The following is a 25,434-nucleotide window of genomic DNA, read 5'->3' on the forward strand; positions in this document are numbered from 1 at the left end:
GATGTTTGCACCAGGGTCATGAATAGACTCGATCCTTTACAAGCAGAAGTATCCAGGTTTAGAATCAAGTCCTTGTCTGCAAAACCTGCACTATGAGGTACATACCCAGTTTGTGAAGTGAGTGAATTTTCTTGCAATACTGGAGTGCACTGATTAAGCTGCACATGATCTTCTCCCCTCTCTGCATCACATGCACTTTCAGATGGTTCAACTCTTGCTAATTGCAACTTCATAATTTCACTTTCAGTTTCATTGAACATAACAGTTGCATTTTTACTTTCTTCCACTTCAGGCACTTGAGAATCAGGAACTTTATTTACATGAATTATTTCTTCACCTTTACAAACAGTATTATCACTGTCTTCCAGTTCAACTTCGGACACCTGAGGATGAGAAGCGTCTTCCCCGTCTTTTTCTTCATCTTTTCGTTCTCTTTCTTTAATCTCATAAGATGTTTCATTCTTCATTTCTTGATCTTTCTCAGAAACTTCATCAGCTACTCCAGCTATTTTTGTAATTTTCATATCTTCTTTTATGATTCCAGTTTCTTCTGCAAGCTCCACTTTCAGCTGTTGGAGTTGCTCTTGCACTTTTTCTCGGCCGGCTTTCATCTCTTCTCGTCCAACTTTCATATCAGCTATCATCTCTTCATATCCAGCTTTTATCTCTTCATATCCGGCTTTTATCTCAGCACGTCTGGCTTTTAACTCTTTCATTTCAGCTTTCACCTCTTTCTGTCTGGCTTTCATCTCTTTCAGTTCGGCTTTGATCTCAGCTTTTATCTCGGCTTTCATCGCTTCTCGTCTGGCTCTGATCTCGGCTAAGAAGTCCATCAAAGTCTTCGCTTCCTCCACCATGGCTTTCCTGTACAGGCGGGTTACTGGCATTCACTCGCAAATCCCACTTCTGACACCAGTTAAAGTGTTATTTTCTGACACCACTTGTTACGTTATTTTTCTTCTTTTACGTTCATACAGGGTTTGTTTGGATTTGGAGTGAATAAGGACGACACTTGATAAAGTATCGAAACACACTTTATTGGCCAGTATTACCCAAGACAGCTCGAATATAACATTTACAGTCGTTGAAGAATTACTATACACACGCTGTGACAATCAGCAACACAGCCTCCAGGTTATCAGGCTATAACGGAAGAGACAGTTTCACTGTAAAGCAACAGAGTACAGCTCCCGACTCTGCTTGGTGGTTCTTGGAACTCCACGTACTCTCGACGGCACACAGAGCACAGGTTACAACTCTTCGGTTTAGTCGTTCCCGAAGCTCAACTCACTCTCTTGACTATGCACTCAACGACCCACTCAGACCACAACATTCTGGGGTAAACCTGTAAGAATTTGTTCCAGAAGGTTCTCCATTTGTCCATGGCGTATTGCCAATTTTGTCCCCAAATGAGAGATTTCTCCACAAATGCGGCAACCCTGCCTTCCTTTGCCATTTTATGGCAACCCTAAACCTGCTTTGTGGGAAGCTATCTTACCGTGCCTGGACATTTCGTAACAGTATGTTTCTCGCATTGTGATTAAACAATACCTAGCGCCATCAAATTCTGAATAACGTAATCCTACTGCAAATATGGGCATCTGGAAGGAAATTTGGAATTTGTTTTATTATCGAATTCATAATTTGTAAAATTTTAACGAATTTGTGATTAACAAATTCCAAGGATTTCAAAGCGAGAAATGACACTGTTGTACAGAAAAAAAACATTTTTATCTCCAGCACGGGAGACTGCGTATTGGAAATTCTAAAGATATGCTTAATTTAAAATGATTTTGTGATATTGCTCTTGAACTGAATTTTATTTTTTAAGTGCAAAGAACATGATATTTAATAAATAAAGGTAACACACAAAATGTTAGAAAAAAAGCCTTTGGGCATAATTTAAAATCTGAAACCTTTCAGATTTTTCTGTTTTTATTATTATTATTATTTTTACTTTGGGGGGAGGAGATGAGCTTCCCCCCTAAAGAGGAATTTGAGTGCATGTGAATGAATGAATTGAATTTTATTGTGTGAATGCTCCCCCCCCCACACACAAATTGTATCAGATTTATCAAAAATATGTAAGTTATCTAAGTACCAAAATCATGTACATTATTTTTTAAAAAAAGTGATTTTTAAATGAGATTTGGCTTATTTAGTATAAATTGAATTTTTCGTCGATTTCATTTATTAATACAATTTTAATCAATATTCAAAGAATAAAAATGACTGTCTTTTATTTTTTTAATTTAATGCAAGCAGAATATGAGGTAGTGAAGTATTTCTGTTTTTACCACCAAATTATCATGTGTTTTGTTTATTCAAAGTTTTCACATAAACTGTAATCGTGCAACGTTTTTATTTTTAGCCATTTTGTGATGGTTCACATAAAAATGATCCAAAGGAGCTAAAACCTGTTCGTTTTAATCCTCCAAAAAGTGGTCGATTTCTCTTATGCCGTTGCAAGCAGACAAACAATCGTCCGTATTGTGATTTGACTCATATTAAAACATGTAAGTATGAAATAAAATAACATATTTTTACCTTTATCTCTAAATTTTGGTGCAATTATGAACAGTTTTTAAATACTTATACCTATCTTTTTTCTTTTCTTTTTACACCATATATTGATTATTTTAAGTCGGAGATTCAAAAATTATTTTTGTTAAATGTCAGATATTAGGTATTTTTAGGTATTTGTGGTCTGAGAAGTAAATAAGATTTTATTTCTTTGGGAGTACATGAAAGACAAGCTAGTCTTTTCCCAGTATCAGCAAGTACAGTGCGGTCAGGCAAGGCTGTCTTCTCTCTCTGTCATTTGTATAGGGTTTTATGTTTATAAACTTGTTATTTTATTATTTCCCTTTTACTTCACTTTCATCTTCCACGAGAATACAAATCAGTTAATATATTCAAACCCAGAGTTCCCAAGTTCAAAACAGAGTTTTGGGTAGTTATCACTGACTTTCACTGTAACTATTCAGGAGAGCTTAAAGGCCTGAGTTGAAGCTTTCCAATGCACTTAATCTTGCAAGTAATATTTTAATTTTATTTGAGCTGTTACTCATTATTCTCTCACAAGCTGAGGAGATTTATTTTCAAAGAAGTTTCTAAGAAGTTTAAGAGATGATAAATCAGGTGGCAGTTTTTATGCTTTCAGTAATTAACAGCTGGCATAGGGTTGATCCTGACACCTGTGTAGTAAGCCTCAGGAACTAAATTATTGTGCAGATGTCTGCCATATCACAGTCTCTACATCGAATATCTGTATATGTCCATAGAAATTTGGAGAGTTAAATTTTAATATATCTGTGTGAAATCAGTTCATTACAGAAATCGCATGTATGATTTTTTCCTGGTCCTTCAATTTTGAATACCTTGTATAAGAAAGTTCCAAATTCAACAACCATGATTAAAGATTTCAACTGGTAGACAATAACTGTAGTATGTGCACAATGCAGAGTTTATTTACTATGCCATGAATTGCTGGATGTACAATACTACATTATTTAGTATTAGTAGACAATTAGGTAAACAATTTAGAAAATTTTCAGTGATTGATAAATTGTTTACCTATTTCTAAATTTCTAAATTGTTTACCTAATTGTCTACTAATACTAAATAATACTACATTATTTAGTATTAGTAGACAATTAGGTAAACAATTTAGAAAATTTTCAGTGATTGATTGCTTAAAAATTCTACAAATTTTGCTGGATGCGTTACTGAAACAGAGTAACACTCACAGCCATCATGAATGATATTGATGAATCAGATACTACTAAACTGCAATCTTATTCTTTTTTTAGTGAATTTTTCTATGCATATTGGACATCAATAAAACTAGTTAGTCTAAGGTTTGGTTAAGTGTTTAATAATTTCTTATGTCAAGATTTAAAAGGTTCAAATGATGAAAAAGCTCTTAAGATTCCAAGCCTGGACATTAGAAATAAAAGATACCTGAAACCAGACATATGGAGGGGAAAAAATGTGGCTTTTAATCCAGTTCTCATCTAATGAACTGATTCAAATACCTAAGGTTAGATTTGATCTCAGTGTGTTGATCCTCATGTCTGTTGTGCGGGTACAAAATGTTAATTTTTACACAAAGCCTAAAAAAATTGTTAGCGTATTTTAAAATAGTTTTTCATTCTTGAATAACAGTTTCTCTGCATTGTATGCTGTCCCATTTCTCTGCATTGCATGCTGTACAGAGTGCATATGATTTAAAAATAAAAGAAAATACCTGATCTCTTTTTTTTTTTTTTTTTTTTATTTATTTATTTATACTTCACGCAAATGAAAAAAGAACCACACTTATTCTTTCAATTTCAGTTTATTTCTAATAAAACCAGACAAACTTGGAAATATTTTTTAAAAAATGTAATTCTGCTCTCTGGAAGAACACTCTGTTGCATCGTACGATGGTTTCAAACTTATATTTTCTCGGCCCATATCATTCTGAACATAGAACAGAAGAAATAAGATTTATTTATTTATATTTATATGAAAGCATATTAATTACTTAAAAAGTGAGAATTTCTGTTCCATTCTAAAGTTTCTTTCTGTCCAAACTGTCGTATTATTTTTGAAATGATATAAATATGGATTTACGGCTCCTGGAAAATCCAAATGGATTTTCATAACACTTGAGTATTCATGAAACCTACTGTGCAGCTCCTATCACCATAAAGTTTGATCACCCATGTTATTAACTAGGTAAGTACGAACAAAACAGGAAAGGTCCCTCTAAATCCTTTGCTGACAAAATTCAAAATACAGTTGCAGTGAGCATAATTGGACATAAGATAAGCTAATTAACAAAATTGTGCAATTTGTTTTTTATTAATCGTGTTTTGCTTGATTTAGGTTAAAAATTTATGTTATCTATTATCAGAATTCATTAGAAATCTTTAATTTTGATGACATAGAAATCAATTCAGATATGTCAGTCAATGCTGACTTTTAAGTTTTATGTATTTTATCTTTGAAAATTCTTTTCATAGAGACTGATACTACTAATATTGCCAAAGTCCATCAGCAAGTGATTTTAATTGAGCATATTAGTCACTTAAAAGGTATTTGTAAAATGCAGATGAAAAAAGTTATGGTTAACATTAATGGGATGCTGTTTATGTTTATGATGTGCTACCGCTCAGTCTTCTGTACTTTACTCCACTTGCCATTTTGCAACAAGATAACACCCAATGACACACTACTTAGCTCAGCTTGAATGCATTGCATGATGAGCAATTGCTTTCTCAGGCAGCCTGATCCCTCAATTTTGCTATAGGGATTTTTTTTTTTTTTCCCCCAATACTTGTATATCACATGATATTTAAAGAGTAGAGAGTTAATGAGCCGTATAATTCTTTTTTAATAATGTAAGCTGATTTGGAATGCAAAATTTATTTTTGGAAAGAATCTGTTTTAAATATGCTGTGTATAATAATAAAGTGATTTCAAGTGCCTAATGAGATGTTTTTCATCCATTTCTATTTTCGATGTAAATTAATAAAAATCATCTCTACGATGAAACTACCCTTCTTATTTGCTGAAAGTGCTATGATTTTCTTTTTTATTTATCTGTTTTGGAAAGGCATATTAATTGTTGCTGAGAAAAATTTAAATGCTATGATTTAAATGCTTATCTTTAATAGTTAAGCAGTTATAACCTATGAATTTATTAAAAAATATATCATCTTGTTAACCAGCATTTGCTTAAAATTTTCCATAAAACTGAAATAATTAATTTATTTATTCATTAATTAATGCAACTAAATCATTTTATATAATTATCAAATATAAAATTACTAATGATTTTTATTTTGAATTTTAAATATATAATGCTATTTTCATGATTTCAAATTAAAATTTTATGGTGTTAGAAATTTTTTTGTAACCATGTTGAATAAATTAAGTGATGATTTAAAAAAAATTTTTAAATGTTTCATCTAGGAAAAATGCTTAAATTTAATATCCTAATAATTACAATTTTGAATTATTTTTAGAAATTTTTGAGTTATTTAGAAAATAAGGTAAATGTGAAACATGAATTTAACAGTTTTGAGTATTAGTATAGAAAATGATACAGAAATTACATGTTTCAAGTATTAATATAGAAAATATTAAATATTGTTGAATATTATTATAATAATTATAAAATGTATATCAACGGTTTAAGAAATTTAATAATTGTAATAAGTAGGAATACATGTAATCTAATTTAAAAGTAAAATATATAAAAAAAAGCAATTTGAAATTATGATGAATGAATATTATAATTATGTAATGAGCTGTTGATTATAAAAAAAGAGGGCATTGTAGAAGAGCCAGCAATGGTCATGAACTGGCTGAGTGTGTTTTACAAACCATATTCCTCTTTTAGCACATTGTGCTGCCACAGTAATATTTAAAATTTAAAATTTTATTTTTGTAAGGTAACATGAAGTTGTTTTATCCATTAAATTTGTAAGACCTAACCTGAATATAGAGTTTGAATATTTTATTAAATAGTTAAACTTTTATGTATTTATGTTAATATTTGAATGTATTTGATAAGAAATATTTTAATTATGGCTGTATTTAATGAAATTGTTATAATTATACAATGCTAATTGCTAGTTATTGTATCATAAGTAATTGGTTCTTTTATTTACTGTAGCATTTAAGCAGCCGAGATTTATCAGTGAGCATTATGTTGATCTGTTTGCAGAGGACCTGCATTATCAAAAATTATTTTAATATTTTTATTTTTGTATGCATGTCCCTTGCTAAAAAGTTTTACATTGCTTTATAATAGAAAAATGTGAAATATTTTATAATAATATGCAAAAATAATTATTTTTATAAATTTAATGATTGTGTAAAATAGGGTTTCTAGGTTTTGTACTGAATATAGCAATTTCATTAAAAAAAATAAAAAAAAACTGCAAGAGAAAGCCTGTAAAGAAAGCTGCATAATAATATTTAAGCCTAGAAGTTCAAAAACTTTGAACTTTTTTAATATTCCTTAGAAAAATTTGATGATTAGGAGAATTTTATCATATTGCAAGAGAAAATTTGAAGACATTTAAGTTGGCTTATCATTTTGATCCCTATATGTATATCATTTCTCATCTTCATCATCACTTGTAATTTATATTATTTTTCACTTGCAATTATTTAGAATCACTTCTAATTTATCATTTTTATCTATAATTTTGTTTCATTGGTATATGAGAGAGTAAAGAAGAAAATGAAGTAATAGTTTAACCTAAAGGCTATATTTTTGATAAAAATATTTTTTTTCTTTTATATATTTGTCATGTTTTAAAATTGTTTGCATGGTATATAATATATATTTGCAATTTCTAATGTTTAAATATTTTTTTTCCTCTAATAAAGCTTTTCTGTTAATAATCCTTTTTCCTGTTTGAAAGGGAAGATATGTAATATTAAAAAAATGCCTAAATCAAAAGTCTAATCTTAACTTGCAGTAATCTCTTAAATCTCCATTTTTAACTTGGATATTTTACCTTTAAATTTGGAAAGTAATAACTACTTATTTCAAAATTAAACTTTCGCCCACCAGTGGCCGAGCGGTAAAGTCGCTGAACACTGGTAGTACGGTCTGAGGTTCGAATCCCGTGAACGGGCTGGGTGCACGAGCGTTTTTGTGTTTTTCCCCATGTGTAACATGTATACGAGCCAGTTCCCCCTAGAAACTCTTCCACAAAGGCATCCCTCCACTTAGGCAGGTAGCCCTCAAGGCTTTGCCATAATCACACACACACACAAAATTAAACTTTCTCACATGGGTCTTACATAATACCAATAATAGTTTTTAATTTTGTGAACTGAAGCTCAAACAAGCAATCAAAATAGAGTTTAATCAAAACTAATTTATTCAGAACTGATTTTCATCTTAGACAGATCGCTTTCCTTCTCTGTTGCCAATCTGCTGCCACCTATTGCTCTTTCTCCGTTGAAATTATTTATTATAAAGATGTGGAAAATGCATAAATGGGATCATGCATGAGCATGCAGTTTGCACCTGTTATGCTTTGTAATTCATATGAAGAATATGCTTCTAGAATAAAAATGTGTTAAATAGGCCACTATGACTGCTAACATCTTTTAATGTATCTAGTTTTTCATGAACTGCTTTCATCATTATGTATCTTTGCTATTGATGATATTTTTAAGTATACGCACATACACGCATGCATATATATGTATATGTGTAGGTTATTCAGAAAGTAAGGTCTTATTTCTAATTAAACATAAACCATCACAGATTTTTTCAAAAAACTTTTAAACGTTTTTATTTGATTTCTTATATGTTTTTCTACATAGTTTTCATATTTGTTTAAACTTTTGTCATAACATTCAACAAGCTTTTGTTATGCTTGAGTCATAAACATCTGCAGCTCATGTGGATAACCAATCTTGAACTGCTTCTTTTACCTTGTCATCTGTGGTGAAGCGCTTGCCACTGAGAAACTGCTTTAGGTAGCTGAATGAGTGAAAATCACTTAGTGCCAATTCTGGACTATATGGTCTGTTCCCATTTAAAAGATCTGATCAGATTTTGGCTATGAATGGCAGAATGAAGTCTGGCATTGTTATGCAGCAACAAAACTCCAGATGTCAGAGGGCCCACCAGCGGCCGAGCGGAAAAGTCGCTGAACACTGGTAGTTCGGTCCGAGGTTCGAATTCCGCGAACGGGCTGGCTGCATGGGCGTTTTCGTGGTTTTCCCCATGTGTAACGTGTATACGAGCCAGTTTCCCTTAGAAAGTCCTCCACGAAGGCATCCCTCCTCTTAGGCAGATAGCCCTCGAGGCTTTGCCATAATTATACACACACACACACACCAGATGTCAGAAGGCCACGTCGCTTATTCTCTACAGCACATCTAAATTTAATCAGGGTAGTACAGTAACTGGCTACATTTATTGTGGTCTCTTGCTGCACAACCTCAACTAACAAGACTCTATGTCTATTCCAAAACACGGTTGCCATAACCTTTCATGTTGAGATTGTCTGCTTGGCCTTGATTTTGACTAGTGATGCCATGTGACACCGCTCCATTCACTGGTGTTTAGACTTTGGGGTCATCTGAGTAACATACAACTCATCTCCTGTGAGAATTCTTTTTAAAAATTGATCACCTTCATTATGATATCGGTCCACAAAATCAAGACAAGCCATTTTCATTTGGTGTTCCTCAGTAAGCAGCCTGGGAAGCCAATGTGTACACAGTTTGTAAAATTGTAAATTTTCAGATACAATTTTGTGCAAAGTTGCCCTACCTACATTTGGAAATTCCAGTATTAAAGTTAAATTTGTGAATTGCTGGGTTTCCCGAATATTTTCCTCTATGGTTTTCACCAAATCTTCTGTGATCACTGATGATCTGCCTGATTGTGGTTCATCATTTACATTTTCCATCTATTTTTGAAAGCTCTCACCCAGTTATGCACTTTGCTGTCTGTCATTGCATTGGGACCATACACATCACTTATTTGTCAATGAATTTCAGCTGCTAAAACGTTCTTGCTGTCAAAGACCGAATCACTGACCGTATTTCACAGTTGGTGGGCTGATCAATTGTTTTAAACATTTTAAACTGACACTGTAACACACTGAAACAATATCAATGCAAATGGCATCATTTCATCAGAAAGGTGTGCTGGGAGTTGGTACCCATGCAAGTTTCAATTTTCGCGTGATATTTCATTAGCTATGGCAATTCAGACCTTAGTTTCTGAATAACTCTGGTATATATGCACACACAGTGTCCACAAAATTCCTTATCTGACCTTTTATTTTCTCTATCATTTGCTGTATACATATACTTCCGATGCCAAAATTGTTAAAAGTGATTCAAAGATTCATATTTTGGCATCTTTGAATTTAAACAAACAAATTTTGTAAATAAAATCTAATGTTTTATACATTCCTCCAACATTTAGGAAAATTTTGTACAAGTTATGAAAAATAAAACACAAAAAGTTTGACTCTTGTGTGACAAAAATTGATCGAGGTAGTTGATATTAAAATTGAGAATGATATTCAAGGCCAAATTCAGTACACAAAATGAAGAGCAAAATGTTTCCATTTGTACATAACTAAAAATAAAAGATTGCTTAGAAAAAGGTTTCTGATATTAAGATTATTCGATGAGCATTTCTATGCAGATTATTATAAAAAAATATTGATCAGTATAATTTTTTCTTTAAATGGAAATCTTATTCACAAAATCTTATAAAATTTGTTTTCTTAAAAACTCTAGCAGACTTCGGTATTAGCATGTAGTTCACTTGTAGTATTATTTGCATTAATTAAAAATGAAAAATATTTGTACCATAATAATTTTTTATGATTACAATAAAACTTCATGAGAATATTATTAACATGCTGTTAAACTTCTAAATTCAATTTTAAAAATTGTTTTGGCCTACCAAATGTAACAAAATTATAAACAAGCTCTTAACCTCTTAACCTATGATTTAGATTTGAAGATGTTGGGCCGAAATTGTATACAAGCGCGCACGGCGTTTGGGACATTTGCATGACTTGTGTAACACGCTAATCCGTGCAATCGTAAACATGACGAATTATGTAATTTTCGAAGAAAGTATAGGTGAATAATTATTTATGATACATCCGATGATAATCAACTACCAGAGTACTGGCTTTGGAAAGAAATATGAAATAGTTTAAAAATCTGGAACTAAACGATGACTCCTGGCATAAGATGGAAGCCTTATGTCAATTAGGAGGAAGTAGAGGAGAATTTGATATATTTAATCTAATATTTGATGACATATTTTGGAACAATATTGTAACGAAATGAATCAGTATGCAGATCAAGTACGAGAAAATCCACATAGAACACGAATGTGAAAAGTGTAAAGTTCCGTTACATGTACCAGAATGCTTTTAAATATATCATGTTGTTACAGATTACTGATTTTGTATTTTGGAGTTTTGTATCAATAAACATTTTGTAATACTTGCGTCTACCACAATTATTGCATCAGACTGTAATTGCGTATCAAATATTCCATGTAATATTCACTTCTGGCCCAATCATCGTACGCGGGCTATGCCCGTGAAAGTTAGGTTTGGCCCGACCATCGTATACCCATGAAAATCAGGTTTGGCCCGACCATTGTACACAGGCTATGCCAGTCATTGTAGATTTAGGGGTTAAGGGAGGCAATCAACCTTTTTTAATTTATTTATTAACCAACCCTAAATGCAAATTCATAATGGCATCAAATATTCCAGATTTTCAAATTAAATATCTCAAACAATTTTCGTATTATGGAGTCAAACCTTTTGTGTTTTATTTTTTATAATGAAAATAAAATTTTCGTAAATATAATAATAAGGATCGGAGGACTAGTGCAACAGGAAAGTTGTTATTACAATTTTTAGAATAGAGAGGGGAGAATTAAGGTGTTACTGCTATTTTAAATTATAACTTTATATATTATGTACATTGTTTTTATCTTATATATATATATATGGGCCTCCACTTTGACCAGGACTATCCTGTTTGATGATTTAATGCCTGCATTGCGGCCAGTTGGCCATTTTGTTCGGGTTATTTGTTAAAGTTTTTAAATTCCAAATATACACTATTGATATAAAGATTTTCAGCAATTTATGCCAGATGTCTTTCTTACATTCAACTATACGAAGGCAATTTTGGTAGAGCAAAATCTTTTATTTGGATAAACAACCGTAAATTAACATGGTCTGAAACTGAAGCTTCAGATGAAAAAAATTAATGCAACTGTCACAAATAATACTATGAACATGGATCAATTTTTACTTCCTTGTACAAAGTAAAAAGGAAGTATTGTAATCGCGAAAAGTTTCAGGCAGCATATTTCAACGAAAATATCTGTTTTGACCACTATCGAATGTAATTTAACGATGTTTTTGCGTGATATCTGTACGTAAGGACAGAATAAAAGACTCATTTCCTCAAAAAAAATTATAAAACTACTTTAAAATTAATTCTGAAGAGAATTTTTCGTGGCGTCTGTACGAACGTATGTACGTACATACGTATCTCTCATAACTCAAAAATGAGTAGCCTCAGAACGTTGAAATTTTGTATATAGGACTGCTATAACCTGTAGATGTGCACCTCGTATTTTGGTTGCGATCGGCCGCATCAAACGTATGTAAATATATTTATATATATATCCACTCTGTTACCCGGTTTAGCGATCTCAGTCTCTTTACTCTTATATGTTTGTAAATTGTACGTATTTTGCTTTAAAAGTAAGTGCATTATGTTGTTTTTATCTTCCAGTAAAGATTTTTATGCCTTTCGTAAATCTGTATGCAATATTTTTAGAATTATCAACAATTTTAAAGTTGTTTAAGTGCCGCTAAGCCTTTTTTTTTTATGGCGGCTATTGATTGTTTACATTTGAAACAACAGACTAGTGGATTTGTTGCCAATCTAGAGAAACTTAGCTTCGCAACAACAAAGATAACGCCTTCATTTATTATTGCCAATTAAATCATATTTAATCCTTTCTGGAATTTTTTCCAGGAAATAAGTGTTTAAGATTTACTTCGTAATTTTTAATATAGATATTTTGAGTTTTTATGTAGTTTTGCCTTCTTGCGAAGTGAGAACTGAATTAATTGAATGAGAAATACTCAATCGTCTATGAAAAACTGTTTCTTTTTTTGTTTTGTTTGCTTAATTTCTTTTATACATCATTCTAGCTTTATTATAGTATTTGAATAGAACATGTGGCAACAATTAGCTAATTCTATTCTTTAAATGATATAAATTTTCCTCACGGACTGGAGGAAACAGCGTTCGCCAAAGTCCTCACTTCCTTTCTTCTTGCTCAAAGCAAGATTGCTACAGAATATAAATTTTGTGCATTATGAAATTGCAATAATTATAATATGAACTTTAAAATTGCAATAATTATAATATGAACGAAATATAATACTGTTAAGTGAATCTAGCACCAGAGTGTTGCTATGGTAAACAAATACTAGAATGAATTTTAAAGAATGCATTTATTCTATTGTGGATTATGCGCTTTCGGCGAAGTAGATTTAATTCAATCCAATAAATTTAAATGAAATGCAAGAAAAAATGCATATAATTTAATATTCCGTACAAGGAAGTCATGTGGTGTACACATCAGATGTTTTGATGTAGTAGTGACTACCAAAGCTTTTTGCTCAGCTAATTATGAAACTTTGGAAAATAAAAGTTATCTAGGAAAATGAATGCAACTTTTCAGTCATTTAAATATATATATATATTTAATTGGCTACTCTTGTTTAAATAGCAGACTACATTGTCAGAATATGACGCACACTGGCACCAGTTGAAAGAGCTTCATAAATGATAAATATCATGGCCTGCGGAACGAAGTAAAGTGGCTGAATTAACCATAAAAGCTTTGTGCTGCTAGATTTACATTGAACTTGTAGAGATTTTCTTTATGCCATTATTTTTTTTTTTTTAATTAAAGAAAGTTAGTAGTAGTGATAAATACAAATAACTTCATAATAATATAAGGTATGTTAAGTTGAGTTATCAAAAACTTCTTTTAACTCATAGTTTTTGGTCAACAACTTTATTTAGCTTTTTCAATCATAAGTACTTACCCTAGTAAGTTGTGAGTATTTTCTCAAAATTGGCCCACTGTATTATCCAGTATTTGAGCAAAAATATGGTGATAAGTCTCTATCTATCTATATATATATTTCTTGACAAAAGACATAATATTAAATAATTCTTAGCAAAAGACCATATTTATGGATTCTAAATTTTATAAACTTCTAAAGAGCATCAAGCATGTTGCTTGTATTGTGTATAATATGCTTTGCCATTTATGCAAAATATTGTATTATTTTATGTGAGAAATACGTCTGATATATAAAATACTATTAAGGAAAAATATAGTGGTTTTCTTTTTTACTATTAGTTTTTCTTTTATTTATTTTCTGTTATTCAATATTATAATTTTTCACAATTTTATTCTTAACAGTTATTCCTGAAGGTGTAAGGAAGGCACTGAATATTAAGCTGTGAAAATGCTGCTACATATGTTGTAAAATGTTTGAAATGATAATTAAAATTTATTTCTTCTTGTTATTTCCTTCCTTCTTGTTATTATAATTAGTTAATTGTTATGTAGAACTTGATCATTTAATCATGGTATTTTCTTAAATAAATCTCACTGAAAACTGTTATTTTCTGTCTGTTTACATTGAAAAGATGGTACTCTTCTGTTATCAGGACCAGATTCAGAAATGTATGCATGTATGCATATGTATATTCATATGGATGCATGTATGTGTTTACATTTACACATATTCACACTAATACACTAACACACTTTAAGATGTATACATACAAGTTTAATACTTAATTTTAAGAGAAATATTAAGGTTGCAATTTAAATGAATTTTTAACAATTTTTGCCTTAAATATTGGTGTAATTATATTTGAGGCTTTATTATATTTGAGAAGCATTACGGTTTTAAATTTGTGAGTTATTTAGTATGTTTAATACTAATAATAATATTTTGTATTTTCTAATATCAATTACAATCCTATTGTTTAATTTTTTTCTTTGTGACAAGGCATCCATCATATATTTCCTTTTGGCCCAATAAAGATTAGTCGCATAATAAAAGTTGCCGTGATAGCAATGATAAACACTAAGCAGTAGCTACCAGAAAATTTTTGATTTTATTATTTATGTGTAAATAATCTGACAACATTTTCTATTGATATCATTAATAAAACAGTAAAGCATTACTTGAACATTGTTAATCACTAACATCTTTTATTAATTTTAGTTTTGAAAAATATTTTTCTTAAAAAATGCAGATTAAGCAATGTAACTAAATTCATAATATTTGAAAGCATTTGAGAACATATTAGTTAATTTGTTTTTATATAAATGTTTTAAATGTTACTGCAAAGAGACATATACAGGATGTCCCTAAACTTTAGAACTGAATTCATAAAATACCGAGATCCAAAGAAAGTAACTTCATCACTGTATAATTTTCTACATTCATTTGCTTTTGATGCTCTGTAATATTTGATATACTCATAGAATATCAAATTGGATCCGGCTTATTATTTGCAGACTGTTAGAGCAATTTTATAAAAGTAAGCTTGAACTTTCGATTATGTCAAAAAGAATTTCTAATTCTGGAGCTACCAAAGGATCTACAAAGCAAAAGCATGTTTAAATGTCCATTGAACAAAAAGTGGAAGTAGAAAAGACATCCAACACAAATGCAACCGTCCTCTTTCTTCCTCATGCCAAATCTACGCCAACCTTATTTCCCATACTTAAAATGAAATTAACCAGCCTGCCACAATACAAACTTTTGTGTAGAGCTCATCTTGTGGGAGCCAGACAGTTATATGGTTTGTGGTGTGAGGTAAACATTCATTTGATGTATCTACTTCATTATTCATCCATTATTATACACTCATACTTTTTGTACACTGTTTCCTCTGTTGTAATTTTTAAATACCTCCTTATTTTTACCCCATAATGAGTGATCAAGTAAAAGACAATTTTAATACTGAATAGGAGGATTTGTATTGATTTGTCACTGTAAAAGACAAATATATTTGTTTGTTGCTTGGAAGTAATGTCCAGTGCCAAAAAATTGTAATGTTGAACATCATTTTATGACAATTATGCTACTTTTCGTGTGAACCGTCCACTTAAATCTGAAATAAGACAGAAAAGAGTAGATCAGATCTGTCGACTCAACAGTCAGTTTTAGATCTCTGTTAAGTTCTAAAATTGTTTCTTTAAAAATTTCTCACGTCCTTCCAAAAAAGGAAAAGCTTTTCCAGGATGAATGGTTGTTAACCCGTTACATCCCAAATTACTTAGTTTTTGAAAAAGAGTGTGTAACTTTTTATTATACAGTACCAATTGCGTAATCCGGACGTCCATTATCCGATATGATCTATAATTCGGACCTCAAAGCCGCAAACTTTTTTTTGTATGATTACGCATGTGTGTTTAATGTATAACAGATGGTATAAGCCAGGCTAAAATTACCTTTTCTGATTCTAAGGCATTTCAGTTAATGCTGCAGATTGCGCTGTTCCTTAATCCGGCTTATTATTTTTTGCAGACTGTTAGAGCAATTTTATAAAAATTTGTTGAAAATGTCACCTATTGTAACCCTTTTTGAACATGAAGAGGTAGTAAAGCTTCTAAAGCACATGTAAGAAAGCGATGTAATCTAAGTACTGAAATTTTTATACCAATAAATGAATAAGTAGAAGAAAAAGTCTGTCCACATTTGTACACATTTCTAATTTCAAGGAGCAAAAAATTCTCCCTTTTCCTTTCTTGCAACAAATAGATCAAGTCTAAGGGCTGTTCACTATGGGCTTTATCTGAACTAACAGAAACATCTGACACAACCAACCTTGCTTCAAAACCAGTTGTTTTTTTCCCCCATAGTGAAGAGAGTTCTAAAGTTCTTTCTTCATAGTGGAGCGAGTTGAAAAATCTGAAATTCAGGTATAGCGGAGCTACTCGACACAGAGAACCAACTTCACTAGCTCAGATAAATCCCAATGTGAATGGCCTTTAAGACGAAGGGGCTAATCTAACAATCTCTGGACGTTATGCAAAAAGGACTATGTGCATGTATGTGTATATGCGTGTATGTGTACTTTTGGTTTGCTTGCGTTTCATTTAGTATTTAAAAAACAAAACATTAAATAAACCGCCTCATTTTAGAAAAACTGACAACCCCGATATTTAATTTGATTTAGAAAGAATTCTTATGATAACAGTTAATATACACTGGTGTGCAAAAATTAAGGACGAAGTCGAAAAATTAGCATATCAGCTGAACGAAGAGGCAGAGCGGACAGAAAGACCAATCAGGAGATTAAGTAAGGTGATGTACAGTAGCACATGCGCAGATATGCAGGTAGACGTAATGGAGGAGTGTCTGAGTAGTATAAAGCATGTTGTCGGTGTAAGATCAGTATTTCTGGCAAAGAGATTGCACGCTGTATAGCAGTTAAAATCACACCGACTTTCTGCTCAGCGAGAAATGGCGAATAATCAATCTGTTAGACGACATCTGGATGCTTTTACCCAAGGTCGAATCATTGGGAAGTTGGAGGAAGGCCGCAGTGTGACAAGTGTGGCTGCAGAGTTCGGAATTGCTCACAGCATCGTTTCACGACTTTGGAGACAATTTAAAACTACAGGAACAGCTATCCGGGGGTTTAGTAGTGGTCGTCCACAAGGAACCACACCCGCAGATGACCGGTATATTGCCTTACACGCCAGAAGGAACAGGCGGCAGACAGCGGGAGAAATCGCTAGACACACGACACAGGCGACTGGACGACCGATATCCCGTTTTGCCGTGGCCAGAAGAGGTGGTCTGTTTGCACGACGCCCTGTACGGTGTGCACCTCTAACGCCTGCCCATCGGAGAAGGCGTTCTCTGTGGTGCCGGGAACACGGGAATTGGAGAGACAATGAATGGGGACGATTACTCTTAACAGATGAGAGCAGATTCAGTCTGAGTAGCGAGTCTCATCGCATATTCATCTGGAGAGAGCGGGGAAGCCGCAATCATCCCTCGAACATCATTGAAAGGGACAGGTATGTAGGTGTTCTCGTTTGGGGAGGCATCATGCTTGGTAGTCGTACAGACCTTCACATCTTTGACGCAGGTTCAGTCAAAGGGACCCGTTATTGTAACGAGATTCTTCTTCCATATGTGCGTCTTTTTAGAGGCGCTATGGGTCCGCAGTTCCTTTTCATGGACTACAATGCACCATGTCATCGCACAGTAGCTGCCGAACAGCTCTTAGAGAGTGAAGATACTGAATGTATGGATTGGCCGGCACGATCTCCGGATCTCAATCCCATCGAGCATGTATGGGATTTTCTAGGCAGACGCTTGGCAGCTCGTACCTTACCACCAGTAACGATTCCGGAGCTTCGATTGGCGCTGCAAGACGAATGGGCAGCAATGCCTCAACAACTCATTGACACCCTCATTCTCAGCATGGGCAGACGCTGTGAAACCTGCCTAGCAGTCAGGGGAGATCATATACCGTATTAAAGACCGGATGTTTCTTGCTGAACACCCATCACAGGGATGTTTCAGCCTTCAGTCGCATTGCGCTCCATGCTACGTTTTCAATAAAACTTCTTTTTATCCTTCTGATTTCTCTTTATTAAGTGTTGCTTACATTACTCATGTCCTTATGTATTGGGGATCTTACGGTATTAAATGTGTTGATTTGGAAAGCTTCTGTACAAAGTTATATTGAAAAAACCGTCTCGTCCTTAATTTTTGCACACCAGTGTAGGATGAACTATCAAACAAAAATACATTAGGAAATAAATCTAAAATACGGTTAAGTTAATTGACTATTGCGCTTTACAGAAACCTACAGAATTATTTTAAAGCAATTCAAAAACATCATCACGCGGAAACAGAAAAGAATAGATCTATTTTCTCATACGCTTTGCAAGTCCCCAGTAAACAAATTCTCGCATTTTTGGGCACAAAGTAAACAAAGCTCATATATACCTCAGTACTTGACCGAGATTTCGATATAGAAACTTTTCTGAATGCAGTTGTCAGTGATTAGAAATGGACTTTATTAAAAAATATTTCATTCATTGCTTTATCATCCTTGAACGAGACCTTCGCCGCCACGGGCGCCTTTACTGGAGTGTCCTATCCCCATCGATGCTTAAGTCGCATTTCGATCGTTGTTTTCTTATGATGCGTGAAGGCATATCTTATGTTTCTTGAAGAGCAATTATTATGATCTTTTCTATGTGATAGTCCTTGATAAGCATTTAAGTTGTTTATTGTGCAATAATTCGCTGTAGGGATGACACTAGCAATTGGAAGGCCATGGCTGGAAGGTCAGATCGGGAGTACTTACGGGCACTGTTCGGCGACAAGAGAACTAGCGTCCTTCATTGCTGATATCCGCAGGAAACTGGGCGAAGGGAAAGCTGTACTGACCTAGCAGGGAACTGGGCGAAGGGAAAGCTATACTGACTAAAGCTTCAAGCAGCTTTGATACTGACTGGCTGGAGTCGAAGATGGTCAGGTGACACTGGAACGTCCACTGGTTGGCTGAGGTGGAGCTGCATTATGATAGGTTGAGAGGTGTCACATGCAAGCAGTGATTTTTGTGTATTCAAAGTGTATTAAATAATTAAACTGTAAGTTTTCATATGAATATTATTATTATTATTAAATTATTTATTTATTTATTTATTTTTTAAAAATTGTTAGGTAAATAAATCAAGAGCTACGAAACTTCTGATTACTTGATTCTAAAAAAAACACTTGAAATTATCTATGACAACCCTATCCATTACCAAAGAAATGTATTGTACATAAATGTTCTTTGCTAGTACGACACTCATCGTATTTCAATTCAATATGAAAACTCGATCGTTTTACGAATTGATCGTTGTCGCTGTATCTAGTAATTATTTTGCGATTTCCCGTGTTTCGATTGAATGAGACCTTTAGGTCCCAATCACATTATGTTTCGGCTACGCGGGAGTTGACATCGGAAGCGACAATTCTCAGAACCCGCACAATTCCGGGAAACACACGTAGCTGGATTATCATTTTCACTTATTACAAAGACGTGAACGCCAAACAGTAATCAATTATCTCTCAAATCGGGATCACGTGATCCTTCAGAAGCAGAACTTTCGTCTGATTGGTTGTCTCTACCACGGACCCGAGACAGTTTCGATGAGTTTTGAAAAAATCCCGTGTAGCCGCAACATTGATTCCATAGCTAGGCGGGGCTTCGCTTCAGGTGGGGCTCTTTTTTCTAGGAATCCTCCCGTTTAAACCAGTGCTAGAGGAATCTCGTTTCTCAGAAAAGTCCCGTCTAGCAGGGACTGTAGCCATGTGTGATAACCTCTTTAGTAATTCATAATTATGTTAGTCAAGATATTTTTCATCAGAAACCGTTACCTGTCATCTTTCTTTTTCATGATAAATTCTGATTCCATTTCTGCCATCTGTATACCCTTTTTATCGCACCGAAATATGATCAGACAATTTAGAAAAATTAGAATTTTTTTTTCTTCTACCATTAATTTTGTGTATACTGTATGTCTATAAGAATGCCATGATAAGTGACCGAGGGCCCTATTCACGACAACAGCGTAAATAACAATCCTTTCTTAACGGACGAACGGTAAATTTCACGATTCCAGTAACCGTAAGAACTGTTGATTAAATTCAAGGAGGTCCTTGGTTAAATTGGCATTCGTCACAGCGACCGTCGGAGGGATCTATACTTTAAGTAATCTTTGTACGAGAGTTCGGGAAGTTCGTTAAAATTAGCCAAACAAATGATAGCCATTGTAAGGCGCTAAATGGGTATTATTTCAGATATTTTTGTAGTTTTCTGTTTCGCTCGTGTTTCTTGTAGCACGTTATTGGAAGCAAAATTTATGGAACGTGGGGCTCGCTTGATGATTAGGCAAAAGCAGTTAATTCTTCAGTTTATTGAATAAAATCCGAACATTCAAGCATAGAAATTGGCAGCAATTTTACACTGCAAGAGAAAAATAACCTGTGGTTACGACTGGCAAATATATTGAATTTTTATGGTCTGGGTGCTGTGGAAACCCCAGAAGAATAACGCATGAGTATAATATTATTTGTCGTATAATGCAATTTTTATACGAACATGTTATAGAGTAATTCCTAACGTTCATTAATATTAAAAATAGGAAACCAAAGTTTGATTATTAATAATAAGCTCATATGTATAAAGTAATCAACTTGAATAGTAAGCAAAATAATGTATATACACTCTTCTGCAAAAAAATCGAAGCACAATGAAGGAAGTGTTTTTTTTTTTTTTTTTTTTTTTTTTTTTTTCTTTTTTTTTTTGATGAAATTGAATATGTGTTGTGATAAGATCACATAAAAGAAGAAGAGACTGAAAGATTAATATGGACAAGTATGACTCGTGAGAATAAGCTGAAAATTATTATTTTTTTTAACTTACAAACACGTTTTCAATAGTTGTTAAAATAGTCTTTATTAAAATAATTAAATCGTTGGCAATGTTTAAAACGCAAGCTCGAGAGCCACGAATTGCTCTCGCACATAAAATGTATAGAATTTGATTTTTGATATAGATAGTTTCTCTCTTGTCGAATTGTATGTAGCCATTTTTTTTGCGTTCAATAAAATTTTTATGCTGTGTTTTGTTTTGAACCTGATGTCACAACCCAGGGTTTGCATAGCGGTTTCGGCCACTACACCACAGCAGTAAATATTAAAAGTTGGTGGCAGCTTTTAGGGATTGTTCCTGAGAGTAAATTTAGGAACGGACTTTTTCGCCTGTGAACTTGAGTTTTATGTGAACAGTAAAGACTTTCTTCTCTTCAAGAACGATCTAATTTTGCGTGCAAGGACAGTTCGCGTGGTGAAGCCTCTTCAGTGACAGGTGACAGTGTGTCAGAAGGGAACGCCGGAGGAAGTGTGATATAGTGCCGCTAAATAGTGAAATTTCCCGGAAGAATATCCAAGTAGTGCCAGGAGAGTCAATCGAAGGCATCTTCAAAATTGGTAAGTACCATTTTTGTGATTTTGGAGAAGTTATGCCAGTTATTCGAGACTAAGCTTATTTTGGATATAGTGCAGGTAAAGGTTGCCTCTTAATTAGCATTTTTATATACGCTTTGTTTGTAGGCCTAGGTATTATCATTAAGTGTTGTAAGGCAATTTGTGTTCAGAATTGTTAGGGAATTATTCAGTTTTGGAGAGATAGTTGTTGTTTTTGTGTTATTGTATTTCTGGGTAGGTTATTTTTCTTTAATTTTCCATAATATTGGAGTTAGCGGAGGAGTTTGAAACAAATGTGTCTCAGGCAAATAAAGTAAGAGAAATTAGGCAGGCTATTCTAAATGCCGAGGACTATGAAGAAGAAGCTTAGTAACAAGAGAGAGCAGAACGTGAACAAGAGAGAGCAGAGCGGGAACGTGAACAAGAGAGAGCAGAACGTGAACGTGAACAAGAGAGAGCAGAACGGGAACGGGAGCGGGAGCGAGTTTTGAATTGGAAAGGTTAAAACTGATGAATGTGGTTCAGACTAATAGCCTAGCTTCCACGGTTTCGAAAGTTGAACAATCTAGAGGAAAAAAGGTTAATTTGAAAGATCTAGTACCACGTTTTGAACCGAGTAATATAGATATTTCATTATTCTTTATGCTATTTGAGAAACAAGCTCAAAAAGAGAACGTTAATGAGATTGATTGGATCTCGCAATTAATTCCTTTATTACCTTATGATGTAGCCCAGTTAATAGTGAAAGAACCAGCGGATAAAGGGGATGATTATCAGCATGTTAAGAAATTACTCATGCAGAGATTCAAGCTTAGTTCTTGGGCACTAAAAACAAAATTTGAAGAACATTCTAGAAAAAACGGAATGTTATGGGTGGATTTAGTGTATGAATTGAGAGTGTATTTAGAGAATTGGTTGGATTCAGTAGAAGTTCAAGATTTTGAAAGTCTTAAAGAACATATGCTCACTGAGCAAATTAAGCGGCGAGTCCCTCTAGAAATAAGAGAACACTACTTAGACAATTGGGAAGAATTTAAAACAGCTTCCATTTTAGCAGAGAAATGCGACAAGTATGAGGCTTTGCGAAGAGATACGAGGAAGTTAGAACAGAGAGAAGGGTTAAAGAAACCATTTGAAGAAGATAGAGAGCGGTATGTAAATTCTAACTGTAGTTATAATCAGAAAAGTAGTGGTCATCAAAGAATTAAATCAGAGGAGCATAGAAAAGTGGAGGCTCCTAAAAAAGGCAAGTTTTCAATGAAACAGGTTTCGAGAAACAGCGGAAAATAAGGTGTTACCAATGTGGAAAGGACGGACATATCCGACTGTCCATCGCTGGAACTAACTGTCCATCGCTGGAAAAGAATAAGGCTAATCCGGTCAATAATCTAGGAACGGAGAGTTTAGGAAAATGTTTTGAGCCGTATTTCAAGAAAGCAGTAATTAATGGGATAGAGAGAGAATATCTGAGAGATACTGGAGCTGGTATAGATCTGTGTAATAGTACTTGGATTAATACTAGTGACTTACTAGGGGAAACTGTATGGGTGAAACAGCCTTTGGACACAGAGTGTAAATGTTTACCTTTGGCGAAAGTCACCATTGAAGGTGATTTTGGTGTGGTCACCACAAAGGCAGCGGTTACTCCGGTAGAGTTAGATAAAGAGTACTATTTGTTAGGGAATAAAACTTGCACAGTTGATTGAGGAAATTAGAGAACGACCGGTTCTCTTGAATGCTGTGGAGACTCGTAGTCAGGCGCATGCGCGCAGGAGTTTAGAGAGAGCGAGTGCAGAAGACTTAGATTCCAGATCGGAAGAAGAGAAAGAGATAGAAAGTGAAAGGGCCGTCAAAAATGAGCATTCGGAAGAAAGGAAGTTAACCAGTAAAACGGAGGAGAACATTAAAATTCCAGACATGAGTTTAGAGGAAAGGGCTATCCTTGCGGATATTTCGCTAGCAGAATTCTCGGAAGCACAAGCAACAGAAACTCATGATAATGTTCAACACCAAACAAAATTTATTATATCGCATACTGAAAGAACACAAGATCTGCAGAATTCGATATTCGAGAAACCCACTTCTATCAAGATGTTTTCTTCTGAGAAATTGCTTCCAAATAACCTTGCTGTAAAAATGATGTTCAATTATAATGCTGAATCAAATGCATATGCTATATGGAGTGCAATGTATAAGGAGACATTACCAGCCATTGGCGAGTTTTCTTTGGATGAACTGACAAATCATAAAGTCAGGAAAAAGAAATTGGGACCTCATCCAAATATAGTTGTAAATTTTGAAGAGTGTCCTGTCTCAGTGATTGATTATTCGAGATCAGATCTACGGACAGCAGGAACTTTAGCATATGAAGTATATGGAGGAGCCAATCATTTTTGTTCTGTAAACTGTTGTTTGAAAAATGATTTTTGTAGCATTTTGGAATTATATTTTTGTAGATTTAAATTTGTTTGCATAGTGTGTTTCATTTTCAAAGTGGTTAGAATCAAATGTTTAAGTATTAGCATTTTGTAAACTGAAAAGGTACTTTGTGTAGATTCCAAATTTAAATCTTTTTGTTGTATATTTGCATTTTTGTTATCTATAAAATAAGTGCAGGGTAATGTACCTGGCTTCTCTATTATCACTTGAATGGTTACCACTTGTGTTTTGAAAGCAGTGAAATGTATTTAGAATTTTTCCTTCCATAGTCAAGAAAAATTTCTTTATGAGGGGAGGAGTTGTGATAAGGTCACATAAAAGAAGAAGAGACTTAAGATTAATATGGACAAGTATGTCTCGGGAGAATAAGCTGAAAATTATTATTTTTTTTTAACTTACAAACACGTTTTCAATAGTTGTTAAAAGTCTTTATTAAAATAATTAAACCGTTGGCAATGTTAAAAACGCAAGCTCGAGAGCCACGAATTGCTCTCGCACGTAAAATGTATAGAATTTGATTTTTGATATAGATAGTTTCTCTCTTGTCGAATTGTATGTAGCCATTTTTTTTCGTTCAATAAAATTTTTATGCTGTGTTTTGTTCTGAACCTGATGTCACAACCCAGGGTTTGCATAGCGGTTTCGGCTATGCACGAGAAATTGCTTCTGTGTACGAGCTATACACCACAGTATAGCTCGTACACAGATAATAAAATGATTAAAAATTCAAGGTTATAATACCTGTTTACGGCTCACAATCACCCATTGAGTGTTCATATTAGTAATCGGTCAAACCTCTCCTGGTGGCAATGCATGATTGAATTCGTCGAGGCAAGGAGTGGTACATATTCCTAATATCATCCTGAAACACATTCTGCCGGGGATTCATCAATAATCGCTCCAGATCTGCTATATTTTGTGGTGTCAGAATCTGACGGATTACCATGTCCCAGACATGCTCGATTGATGAAAGGCAGTGTGACCTTGCTGGCCAAGGAAGAGTATTAACCGCACGGAGACAATCCAGAGATATGCGAGCGGTATGTGGCCCGGCATTATCTTTTTGGAAAATGGCCCCAGGATGACGTGCCATGAAGGGTAATGCAACCGGCCGCAGGATGGTACCAACATATCGTTGAGCTGTTAAAGATGTACGGAGGATGACTAAAGATGACTTGCTGTCATAAGAAATAGCGCCCCACACCATCACAGCAGGGGTTATAGCTGTATGTCTCTGTAAATCAGAAGCTGATTGGGACCGCTGGCCCCGTCCTCTCCAGACACGAACACTGTGGCATCTGCTTCAAGAGTGAAGCAGGATTCATCGCTGAACACTATACTATGATAGTCTAAT

General features: G+C 33.8%; 1 protein-coding gene across 2 annotated transcripts in view; it reads left to right on the top strand.

The window, feature by feature from the left end:
• LOC118200443 (uncharacterized) overlaps positions 1-14,240 on the top strand; it is a 44,776-nt gene extending 30,536 nt beyond the window's left edge. For both annotated transcript variants that reach the window (XM_085822528.1, XM_085822529.1), the window contains 2 exons: positions 2,372-2,516; positions 14,036-14,240. In XM_085822528.1, coding sequence (XP_085678654.1) covers positions 2,372-2,516; positions 14,036-14,079 — 189 coding nt within the window. In that variant the 3' untranslated portion in view covers positions 14,080-14,240. The remainder of the gene's footprint in view (positions 1-2,371; positions 2,517-14,035) is intronic.
• The last annotated feature ends 11,194 nt before the right edge of the window (positions 14,241-25,434 follow it).

Source organism: Stegodyphus dumicola, chromosome 8 (assembly GCF_044657685.1).
Source record: "Stegodyphus dumicola isolate Sdum_Otavi_A_Nest chromosome 8, ASM4465768v1".
Classification (NCBI taxonomy): Eukaryota; Metazoa; Arthropoda; class Arachnida; order Araneae; family Eresidae; genus Stegodyphus; species Stegodyphus dumicola.